At 39.6% G+C, this 12,656-nt stretch overlaps 1 protein-coding gene across 8 annotated transcripts in view; it reads left to right on the top strand.

Annotated features, from left to right (window-relative positions):
* LIMS1 (LIM zinc finger domain containing 1) overlaps positions 1-12,066 on the top strand; it is a 76,020-nt gene extending 63,954 nt beyond the window's left edge. For 5 of the 8 annotated variants that reach the window (XM_075590342.1, XM_075590341.1, XM_075590343.1 and 2 more), the window contains 9 exons: positions 1,027-1,093; positions 2,437-2,557; positions 3,406-3,555; positions 3,994-4,144; positions 5,274-5,366; positions 5,560-5,608; positions 7,252-7,327; positions 8,160-8,326; positions 9,891-12,066. In XM_075590342.1, the coding sequence (XP_075446457.1) occupies positions 1,027-1,093; positions 2,437-2,557; positions 3,406-3,555; positions 3,994-4,144; positions 5,274-5,366; positions 5,560-5,608; positions 7,252-7,327; positions 8,160-8,295 (843 nt within the window). In that variant the 3' untranslated portion in view covers positions 8,296-8,326; positions 9,891-12,066. Of the gene's footprint in view, positions 1-1,026; positions 1,094-2,436; positions 2,558-3,405; positions 3,556-3,993; positions 4,145-5,273; positions 5,367-5,559; positions 5,609-7,251; positions 7,328-8,159; positions 8,328-9,890 lie in introns of those variants that run through there. The other 3 variants (XM_075590340.1, XM_075590338.1, XM_075590337.1) reach the window with 2 other exon arrangements.
* Positions 12,067-12,656: the final 590 nt, after the last annotated feature.

Here is a 12,656-nt window from a genome sequence, read left to right as displayed (position 1 = left end):
CTTGCAGATTTGTCTTTGTTTTTGCTAAAGGGTCCAAATAGATATGTTCTCGTAATAGGCTTTAATGTAAAGTGTTTCCATATTTATATGTTTGCAGGTAACCATTTGATTTTGCGACGTTGCACGTTTTGCACTGTGGTGTGTGTGTGTGTGTGTGTGTGTGTGTGTGTGTGTGTGTGTACACACTGAAATCTGTGTGCCCTTGTCCATCAATTACAATCATAAAGAATGTATTGTGCCATAGAAGACACAGCGTTTCGGCCTACTGGCCGTTCTCGGGTGAAGTGGCATGTAGTGAGAAAGGCCAGCAGGCCGAAACGTTGTGTGCTCTTTGGCACAATAAATTCTTTATGATTGAAATCCGTGTGCCCTTGTCCATCAATTACATTGGATAAATTGGATGAAATGCAGGCCTTGTCAGGGACTAAGGAGCACCGGTAAATGTATCACAAATTATTGTTGTTTTTCTTTGGTGTGCAGCAAACATCCTTACTTTTTGCATTGTGCGTGCGTGTGCGCGCACACACACACACACACACACACACACAGTTAAAATGATCTTTTTAGTTTGTTCATTGGAGCTTCTTATGCTTCTATAGATGTACGAATTATAAAGCACTTTTGCACTTCAATACAAAGTAATTCCTTCTCATTATAGTATACCTGTGCATGTAAACACGTGGCTACCGGGAAAGGGCTCTGTAAGGAAGCACCGAATAAAGTAATGCATTAGTAAGGAAAAATACTTCTCGGATTAATGGATTTTGTCAGTAAAATAATGAGGCAACAAAGGGAGCGACAATGATTCGATTACATGAAAACCCTAAGGCTATAATCTTTTCACTGGTGATTCATTTCATGTAAGCTATCCGCAGTAAAACGCACTCTACACATTATCTTTCTTTAAACACTGCAGTATATCCCCATGAGAAATGTAAGCAGTCGTAATGTCTTGGACCCCATACAGGTCATTTGCTTTCCAGTCACCGTGGCGTAATGGTGTTTAACTTCTGCTTTCTTTTTCAGTTTGAGGGAAGGAAATATTGTGAACATGATTTCCAAATGCTCTTTGCCCCCTGCTGCCATCAGTGTGGTAAATATTCTCGTGTGTTTTTCCATTGTGGTCATTTTTTCCAAGGGCAGATTAACCACTTGTTTGCTAAGGAGACCTAGTACAGAACTATGTGAGGCGCTGTGATATTATGCATAAATAATTCTAGCACACTTGGGGACTTAGTCCACAAAACACCACGGTGCGGACGGCTGTAAACTCCCATTTACTTGATTGCGAGCTTATTTTAGAAGTGCAACCCCTCAAAGTCTTTCAAAGAGCAATACAAAATACAATTATTCGCCTTTTGTTTTTGTTTTTTAGATCTCGCTTTACTAGAATTAAAAGAAAATGTCATTTTGCAGCCATCGTTTATTTCCAAAATATAGATATCTGTAGCTGCGGTGGGATATTAAAAAAATAAAATGTTTTTCTCTAGAGTATTGGGTGTTTGTACCTATAAGTAGCAGAGAAGGCCGCACCATAGCAAGTTGGCAACCCGACCACTCTTGTACATCTCTCTTCCCATACAAGTAAAGGTGGTCTAATTTAAGTACATCAATATCTGTGCTATAATAAAAATAGTGAAGTGGCGCCAATCCTATTGGGTAAGATTCTAAAATGCAATAAAATACTTCTAGTCCCGCAGCTGGATTCCCAGGAGCTTATTCAAACTCCTCCTCACATGAAATGTTTGTAAAAGATAAAATCGTCCTCCAGCGCTTGGTCTTTTTGCCTTTTTCTTCCGTGATATGTAAAAAAACAAACAAAGAACACACCACAAACTACTGATAAGTTCTCTAATTTACTTCTCTACTGGTTATACCAGCACTGTCGACGTGTATTATACCACTTGTTTGTGGTGTGTTCTTTGTTTGTGTTTTTACATATCACGGAAGAAAAAGGCAATAAGACCAATATCTGTGTTATGTGTTACAGAAAATTATTGGACGACTAGCTGGAAAAAGCAGCATTCTGTTTGCTGAACCTCTGGCGTGCTCTTGGAAAAATAAATATTTGTACCCCGATCTTGGTTTATTTACTTGCAATTTGAGTAGAAATAGATTATTACTAAGATAAGATCTTTTGTGCCAAGGAGTTATACTAGTCCTTGGCACAGAAGATCTTATCTTAGTAATAGCTGTCTTCGGGTCAACTGCCAATAGAAGCGCACACAAAGGTCTATTACTGGCATTTACAATGATGAAATTGAAGACTGTACATGGGTAATTAAGACCCACAATATATGTTTATATATACATATCGCTCTCTCTAGGTATGTAGAAACCTATTTCTGCTTCTGTGTATCTACAGATAAAAAGCCGTCTGGTACAGCGGGTGTCTTTATCACCATATTACTAATGTATGACATGCTTCTCCCCTAGGTGAATTCATCATTGGTCGTGTTATTAAGGCAATGAATAATAGCTGGCACCCGGAGTGTTTCCGTTGCGATATCTGTCAGCAAGTCCTGGCGGACATTGGATTTGTTAAGAACGCAGGCAGGTGGGTGACAGATCCCCGTGCAGTGTGTGCTTACAGCACTGAGAACAGTATCGATGATATAAAGTGCTGCTTTTGCTGGCTGCCTTGTGGAAATACATTTGATTTATGAAGGACTCGGTGCAGTCATTGTTGTCCCCAGTTAAAGTAGAGCAGCAGGCCCACTCTGTTTTATTTAGACACTCCTTCATCCTGCCCTTTTCCTCCCAATCATGTCATTTGTTGCACATTCTTGTTTTTTGTTTTTTTTTAAATGATAGAGATGGTAGGCTGCACGCTATCTTACGCTATCTTACCTTATGGTACATTTGTTTGAACTTGTTTGGGGATTTCATCTTCCCAAACAGGGGTAAAATGGCTTCACAGCGTATTAAATAGAGAGCTACTGTAAGTGTGTGCTGATTTTTCATATCTTCCCCTCCTTTTCGTGATGATGAATCAAGCTCCCCCTGGTGTTTGGTGATGGTAGCTCATTTATTTTGAAATGATGACTAGTAGGTAGAATGTTTGCGGGGATGTCGTTCTTTATTACTGTATTAATGTGTAAGAGATCGGGTTTCAATACCGTTGATGTGGAAACAGGTGTTGTTTTCCTTGCTAAAAAGGGTTGGTTGTTACATTTTTGTAAAAAAAAAAAAAAGTACTTATGCTTGCATTTCAAAGCTTAATACAAGAGCTTTTCAAACCGTGATAACCACTTGTGCACAATAACACCACTCTTTTATATGAAGTAACATTTGCCACTGATCTTTAAAGAAGTTATATTATACAGGATGCACAGGAACAAGAAAAAGAGATAACTTTTGTGTGTACATGTCGGCCTGGTTTTTAGATTTCCTTGATTTTTCTAGGCACCTCTGCCGTCCTTGTCACAACCGAGAGAAAGCCAGAGGCCTGGGCAAGTACATTTGCCAGAAGTGCCATGCTATTATTGAGGAGCAGCCTCTGATCTTCAAGAATGATCCCTACCACCCGGATCACTTCAACTGTGCCAACTGCGGGTAAGTTTCCGAATAACATCCCTCTCACTGGAGCTGTTAAATTTAGTTGATACTTTGCCATGCCCTTCCTGCTGCAAGATCAGGTGCACGCACGCCCCCGGAAGAAATGTTTTGCATGCTGAATGCTTTTGCACTTCCCATTTTGGTTTCATTTTAACATCCTGTTACATTAAAAAAAATTGTATTTAAGAATACCAACCTGCTTGGATTTCTCGATTTTAGCACCTAATTTTACCTGTCCCACGGGAATAGACACACAGCTTTGGTCACATAACTGATCTTAAGGCCTTTGGATTCACATGCAATTCATTTCTGTGTAATGTGTTGTAGAGTTGAGGCTTCCGAACCTGTTTTATCTGTGTTTGCAACAGAGGCAGGGAAATTGAGATGTGCGATCCGATATAAACTTTGCATCTGCCTTTTATATGTTTTCCACAGAAAAGAGCTCACAGCTGATGCTCGTGAGTTGAAAGGTGAGCTGTACTGTCTACCCTGTCACGATAAGATGGGTGTCCCCATCTGTGGGGCTTGCAGGAGACCTATAGAAGGACGGGTGGTTAACGCTATGGGAAAGCAATGGCACGTCGAGGTATGAATCCCACAATATCGGTCTATTTACTGAAACTGTATTTCCCCAGGAAATGTAACTTGTGATGCACATCTCATTTGAATGTATTGCTGGGAAATCAGCAGTACAATGAACAGTCGGATATATACATTTTTTTATTTATTATATATATATGTATATATATGTATATATATGTATATATATATATATACACACACAAGATGGAGGCTTTAGGGAATCAAAATATTTAAAATGAGGGTGCAGGTAAGAATATTAAAAATAGAGGATGATCTTAGGTACGTGAGTATTGGCATTTATTGGAACAAGTAAGCTGTTTGGATATTTTTGTTTTTTATCAAGAAAGTCTCTAAATTTAAATCAAGAAAAGTTTTACACTTTTTTTTTTCCCCCCTTGGGGTAGTCTAATCGAGCAACCCTAATACAGGAATGGTTACTGTAGGTACGTGAGAGTAAAAACCTGCATATGGTGTTTCCGTGAGCCTGGGGAGCAGCACCGTGCACAATGTTCCCATTGTGGGTTATGGTCATTAACATCTGTTGATTAATGCATCATATTGACATTTGGTTTAGGCTATATTGATTTCAATATGGAGTTCCCAATGCGGAAAAAATGTAGTTGGCATCTTGTTAATCGGAAAACGAAATGTTAGGCACGTTCGTGCCAAAAGGCGAAGGGCCGAAATCAATAGTCCAAATGTCCACCGACTTAAATGGCAGTTTGTGGCCGATTGCAAGACAGACGGCCTCTTTGGACAATATGGAGTAAGGCCCTAAGTGGTTAAAGCAATCTGCAGAGGACAATTATGCAGTCGAATCAGTAAAATGAGTTCCTTCTTTGGATTTAACTCTTTGGCCATTCCAGCTTTTTATAGTTACCAATGTTTAAAAGTGTGCAAAATAAAAAAAAAGTCCTTTTTAATTCATGTACTCAAGTTATATAGAGGAAGCTTTTTATTTTGCATTCCTGCAGAGATTTGCAATTCAAGCTCAACCAATGCATCATACGAATATAAAATATGGTGATAACCTACTGTAGAGATGGCTGAAATTGCTTTCTTTGAGCAAATGATGGCTGTCGCTGACTTCAATGTTTCTGATCTCTTAAAACACTGTCATTTTGTCATTCCAGCATTTTGTGTGTGCCAAGTGTGAGAAGCCCTTCCTTGGGCATCGTCATTATGAGAGAAAGGGTCTGGCTTACTGTGAAACGCATTACAACCAGGTACGGTGGCACTGGTCCTGTACACACACATGCATTTTGTCATTTTAGCACGTCATTTTGTTTGTTTGTTTTTCATGTAGGGTGCTTATCGTGGATAATGAAACAATTCTTTAATGGATAATTGTGAATATTTTTAATCTGAGAAGAGATTTGGTGGTTGTTTTTATATCTCAATCTTCTCTTTCCTCTTTAGCTTTTTGGAGATGTTTGCTTCCATTGCAACCGTGTAATTGAAGGTGACGGTAAGCATCAGGCCTTTTATGAGGCCAAATTAAGTCTTTTCGCATGTATTAAGTGGCATTGTGTATACAAGTACATGTATACACGTTGTTGAGGTATGTTGCTGTGTTCCTATAAATATGACTATGATGTCCCTTAAGAGAAGCTTTGTTTTTTGTGGGGTTGACGTTCTCCTAACATTGTTACAGATGGAGGCAGATTTATTTTTCCAACCAATTAGAACTTGTCTTAATATTGTTAGCAAACTTCTCTTACAATCTCTCAGAACTGCTTCTATTCTTTGAAGCGGAAACAAAGGAAGAAGCCTACCATTAGCTCAGGACTGATATTGATTTGATAATCCATGGTACTCCGGCGGGTGAGCTTTTTGATCAAACTCCCTAGGAAAGTCCATAATCGTACAAATCAGGGCAGCAGGCAGTTAAAATTGAAAGTATGGAAAGTATTCTGTAGCATAGTCCTTGCCAAGGAAAACGTAATAAAGAATGTTTAGTATACTTTGAATTTAGAGGGCAAGCAAATCAGCGCAAGTGACCTCACAATACATCGAAGTCACTCCAAAAATGTGTTAAATATAAAAAGAAAAATGTGTATACAGCCCAGGTGGAATGCTGCTCCCAGTTGTAAGACCTTCCAATTTGTCTTTAAAGAGCTTTTCCAATATGTACCAGGGGGCACATCCTCCCAGGCTATATATAGGGATAAACGCAGAGAAAATACAAATGGTGTAAAAGAACGGGTTTCCAGGAAAGAAAATCGTCGATACACTCAAGTGTTGGCGATATTCCAGCTTTTCAAAGATAATACTTTGCTGTATGATTAACACGGTCCTCAAAAATGCGAAAGGACAGGACATAGTGCAAAAAAGTTTTACTCTGGATATGTGTGTGATACAATTAAAAACTCACAAACATGTGGGCATCAGGCATGTAGGACACACAGGAGGGTCCAAAAAGGTCCCCTTGCTGCTGGAAGTCGTGTGCTGGCTTTCTGTAGCCTTCATCCTCTCCAGCTTAGACCTTTCCCAGTGAAACCGTCCAGTCTGGGCACACTCTTGAAGGGACTGGAGAGTGTCTATGCCAGGCTTGTCTTCCCTCCCAGTTTGTCTCTTCGGCTGCACATAGATCCAGAGTAAAACTTTTTTGCACTATGTCCTTTCCTTTCTCACTTTTGAGGCCATTTGGGAGGACCGCGTTAACCATACAGACCTTACAGCAAAGTATTATCTTTGAAAAGCTGGAATACCGCCAACACTTGTGTGAGTGTATCTACTATTTTCTTTCCTGGAAACCCGTTCTTTTAACCCTATTGCACAATTTGTATTTTCTCTGCGTTTATCCCTATATATACCTGGAAGGATTTGCACCCTGTTACATATGGGAAAAGGCAGAGTGCCTACTGCCCTGGTTTGTATGTTTCTGTTCTCCATTCGAACCTATTTGCTGCCAAGGGGTCTGCAATGCACTGGCAGCACAAAGGCTTTTGTTCTGGTTAGAACCCAATGTCTGGAGAAGTCTTCCTCAGCTACACTCATCCAAAAGTCACCATTTGTATGCACTGTGAGAATGTGTAGAGAGATCCGAACTGAAGTAAGAATTTCGCAGCTGGGAATAATCTCCCCTTTTTTTCTCTTCTCTTCCTGTAGTTGTATCTGCCCTGAACAAGGCCTGGTGTGTGAATTGTTTCGCCTGTTCCACCTGCAACACAAAGTTAACTCTCAAGTAAGTGGCTCTTTACAAGTGTAAGGGAGCAAAAAAGTCTATCCAGTAAAATTCAACTATTCATGAATTGAGAAAGAATAATACAATATTTTTAATTTCATGTATTTTTAAAGTACAGTACTTGGTGAGTATGAAACAGCAGACCCATTCATGTCTGGCGTGTGCGCTGAATTGGGTTATGCAGATAATACTCTTGCCTACAGCTAAGAACTTTGCATGTACATTCAACTTTCATTACATTTCATGTACATGCAACTGCACTATTACATGTATGTTGAATCCTTTCACGGCTGCAGAGACCTGAAAAAGCAGCATGTGTTTCAGGGCCCTCATGGTCTGATGGATGCAGTGTTCACAATGCTGCATTTAGTAATTTAATGTGTACCCCTGTAGGAAGCCGTAGGTTTTGAGTGTGTGCCAGGGTATTTGAAACTTGGGGGGTTCTGCAAATTATTAATAAATGAATGTAAGAACTTTGGGGCAAGGATTCATTGTGCCTTATAATGCAGAAGAATGCAATGTGTGCGCTGATAGTTGTATGAACATACAATATCAGAGCACAAAGCAAATCATATAGTTGGTTCCAGCTGATCAAAATGGTGCTGGAAATCTAATTGCTGTGTAAGAAAATACTGGCATGAATTTCTCCTCTGGATTTCAGATTAGTTGTTAAATATTTAGTCTGTGCTACAGTCTTTGGTTCAGCTGATCTTAACTAGTCCAACGTGTGTTATCTGGTTTATCTCTATGGGGCGCCACTTCTCCTGTTCTCTCTCATTCTTGTTTCCTGTCTGAACTATCTTTCCTCCGTTTCCTCCATCACCATCCAAAGGCATAAGTTTGTTGAGATAGATCTAAAACCCACCTGCAAGCACTGTTACCAGAAAATGCCTGATGAGTTTAAGCGCCGCCTTTCCAAGCAAACGAGAGAGGGAAAAGACCAAGAGAAAAAGGGAACATGTCTGTGAACTTACTTTCCTCTATCCTTTGCTCCTTTTGGTTAGTGGCCTGCATGAGTGTGAGCTTACACATTTGTTTACTAATCGGAGATTGGTAGTACACACTTGTGTGGAATTTGTGACACCTCACTTTTCTGTGTAGGCCAGCTCGTCCTGTACTGTATGACGGAGTGATAGTGTGTAGTCTGCAGCTGCAATGAGTGAAGACTACAGCGTCAGTATTACTTTAGCAGGAAAGGGTGTACGTAACCTTATCTAAGGAAGAAGCGTAGTCTTCAGTCACAGTGTGTCTTCATCACTAAATTGTTAAACTACACAATCATTTAAAATTAGTTTATATAATGTGTTATCTAATCCTACTAGCTTGGACGTAGCCACTTCTTTTGGCTTATATGAAGCCACCTTAAGGCATGTAATTGCCCTTATTTAATGTAAGAAAATGATTAAACAAAGCAATGATTAAAACAGATATTATGACTGCGCAAAAGATTACATACAAGATGGGAGGGATAATTGAAATTAATTTAAGGTTTCCTTAAAATTGTATTAAGATACATACCAAGAAAAAAAAATTCCTCCTTTCACATGAATGTAAACTCGAGAATGATTATCACCAGGATAGATAGACTTTAAACCTCTGATAACCTCACTTTTTTACATCACCAAAGTGTGTGTGTGTGTCTTAAACTTTCTCAGCTGTGTATTTGTTATAGAGCGAGAGATTGATTTGGGTTCTTAAAACAGATGTTTTATTGTTTTTGAGTTGTGGTAGGGTACAGAGGCCGTGCTTTTGTGTTCAATATTGTTTCCTTGCTCACAATTAACTGGGTAGGCAGTGGTTGGTTGATAGAATATACTTTTGAAGACTTATCTGGGCACTTATTCTAAGTGTATACAACAAGCGACAGAGAAGCCCAATGCTACATCCAATATGACAAAATACACAGTAAAATACTTATATTACATTTTACTAGCTCTATATCTAGTAAAATGAAAGGGACCTGCTGACTTGGGAAGTGGGGAGGTGTGAGCTTAAAACCTGGGAAGGAGGAGCCACTAACCTCCAACAGCTGAGACTGCTGAAAATAAGTTAACAAACACACAGAACCCCAGAAAGCTCTTTTTGGGAACCCCTGAACCCCCACAAAATATATATGTTTATAAGTGTCAAAAGGAGAGCTATTGAGCGTGGCAAATGTATACAACAAGCGACAGAGAAGCCCAATGCTACATCCAATATGACAAAAATACACAGTAAAATACTTATATATTCTCTTGAAAAGGGGTCATTTAGTTTAACCCTTTGGCCAAAGCATTGTAAGCCTGTGAGCCAAGAAAGGCAGACCCTGTTCACAGGTCCTAACACTACCAGATAAAATACTAATATACCTCTATTAGGATTAATAGAATATACTTTTGAAGACTTACTTGGACACTTATTCTAAGTGTGCCTTCTACTGACACCTTCCATAACTGTTAAACAACGTAACACTATGATGGTGAAAATAGTTTTCAGTTCTGATGTACTGAATCACTGCAAAGCATAATGTGTGGTACCGTGTGTTTTAAAATAAAAAATAAAAACTACTTGTGTTTTTACCTAGGAACAAATTTGTGGAATTTGACATGAAGCCTGTCTGTAAGAAATGCTACGAGAAGTTCCCTCTGGAGTTAAAGAAAAGGCTTAAGAAACTTTCGGAAACCCTAGCAAGAAAATAGGAGGTTCTGGTCTTGCTTGTGGAACGGAAGATGTGGATCAGCGTAAAACTCGCTTGTTGAGCGAGAATCCTACTTGACCCTGTTCTGTTCACTGAGTCTGTTACCTGCACTAACCTTCACAGCAAAATATTTATCTGCATGAATACTGACTTCAACTACCATGCACAGGCTATTTATTCTCACCTCTTCTAAAGAGCATACTACTTTGTGGCTTCTGTGGTACTTGCCTCTTTTTGTCCTGTGGGGAATCGCTGTGGCCCATTTAATTAACTGAGAGTCGGGACAATATCATTTTCAATGCTACAGAAACCTGCACAGCAAGCGGTGACAACTGCACATTGTGTGAAATCTTGTGTTTACTGTTCCATGTGGTCATTTATGCAATACCATCACTAAAGGCATTCACAACACAATGGATCTCTCACACTAACCCATATAGATATGATTGAGGAAAAAGGAAAATTAGTCGAGTAAAATGGGTTTTATAATCAAACTCGTATTAAAGCCAAGTGTGAAACCCTTTAACGCCAAAGAGGTTTGCCAATCTATTTATTTTTTTCTCCCACCAAAAAAGCTGTGGCTTGGCTCAAACAAGCACACATTCATTTTTAGAGATTCTACAAATGCTAAAAGCAAAGGACATGCTCACCGTTTCTGATAAAGAAGCAGTGTGCTCATATTGGGTCAGTCATTTCAAGTGGATGGCTCTTCAGTTCTTTGCTGCCCTGGTTCTGTAGATGCGATGCACAGCAGAAATACCCTAGGGAAAGTAATGCGTTACTCTGCAGCAGAAAATGGGGTAATCTACGATACTTTAGCGCTGAATGGTCTGCAGGATGCAGCAGCGAGTGTCTAAAAGAAAATATAGGTCCAACATTTCATTTAAAAAAAGTATTAAAGTGGCAATCCCAGCCATTTTTCCCTTAGGGGGATCCTCTGGAGCAGAACCGCCCTTTTAACTCCAGGGACTCCTTAATTCCTAAGATAATTACCTCCTTAAATTGCCGGTGTTCCTTCCTAGATTTTTTTTTAAAGATGACGCCATCCAGTACAAAACTGCAATGTCCTTCCTCCAATGATCCGATGATAATGTGGCTTAATATTGTCACGTTGGATTTGGTGCCCATTTTTTATTTCCTGTATTGGAGCTGAAAATCCGGCAACTAAACCAGTAATTATGTTACGAACCAGGGAGTCCCCGGAGCTAAATTAGTGGGGTTCAGGTCTCGGAAGACCTGACCTCCCTCCCCCGTACCCCCCACTCCCGGCCAGGAAAAAGAGGACGAGTAGGCGTGTTTGCTTATTTAAATATGAGACTGCCAAACATGCATATATTTGAAGAGCATATAGTTTGTGTTTTGAACTTGCTTACACAACCAATGCAGAACCAGTGCCTTTAACCACGTGACGTGGAAAACAAATGCATCTCTACTAGCAATCAGTGGGAATCTTAAAAGGGAATAATGCAATTTATTCAGCGTAACATTGATAACTACTTGAATTGTTCTCTTCTGCTCTGCAACATGTTTTCCTGTGCATGTTTCACTTACCTTAATTGCTTCTATTATTTGTGCCTTATCCTTTTTGTTTCAATCTAACAGACATGTAGTCGCTTCTGTATTTAAACATGTATGCGTACTTGAGCTTTTTGTTATATTCTATGCAGTAAATGCATGCTGATCATTCCCAAAGGCAGTATGCTTTTACCTTGAACATATGAAGTATTTTTATTACAAGTTATCAACATACTTATGATTATATGGTTAAGTATGAATTCATAACTCCTACCCTATATGTTAATGTGCAAGATTAATAACTCACTTTCTAAAAAAAAACTGCCACCACTTGTGCAGATGTTGAAATTAACCAGCAACAAAAAGTCCAACAGCTGTATGGTATCTTTCTATCACCAGGAAAACTTGGTAATGTAATAAGAGTAATTTTTCAGGAATTCAGCTATTTACATCTTGCCTTTAATTAAACATAATTGTCCTCAGGTTATTACATGAAAACATTGACTGAAAGTTTTATAACATGGATAATAAAGTCTGTACACTTAAAGTTGTCTTGCTTGGTTTACTGCTATGGGAAATGTAAGATGGTCTTATAACACTGCTCTGTTATCTCATGTGGCGATTTGATTGCTTGTGTGAATCCTTTTCTACTTGTACCACACTTAAGTATAGCATGCATGAGAAAACATTTGACATTATTAGAAATGTACCTAGAACACACTAGGTAAATGTGGTTAAAGCCTTTCCAGCAGCAGGAGGAGGAGGAGCGGGGGGGGGGGGGGGTGAAAAGGTGCAAAGTGAGGCTGTACTATCTATTCTAGTTAGACCACGCTTAGACTAGGTCCCCAATACCTGCTGCAGCGTGTGCTATGGCGTGGGCTGCAGGAACAAGAACTTCCCCTTAATGGGGCCGGGCCCACTAGCTGCCTTCGTGCGCAATTTGCAGCCGTGTGGCACGACGAATTTCAGAAGACAACAAAAATTGTATCTACAACGTCACATGGGTCTGTGACAAGCAATGATAGGGCAGAGTTTCTCAAGCCAATCATAGAGGAGATAGCAGCCAATCAGAGCGCAGAAGAGGATGTGATGTCCTGGCCATGCCCCTCGACGCATGTCCCGTCGCAGAGATTCATT

The sequence above is a fragment of the Ascaphus truei genome, chromosome 3 (assembly GCF_040206685.1).
Source record: "Ascaphus truei isolate aAscTru1 chromosome 3, aAscTru1.hap1, whole genome shotgun sequence".
In the NCBI taxonomy this organism is placed as follows: Eukaryota; Metazoa; Chordata; class Amphibia; order Anura; family Ascaphidae; genus Ascaphus; species Ascaphus truei.
Note: the sequence above shows the minus strand (reverse complement) of the source record. Positions and strands in the feature narration are given on the sequence as shown.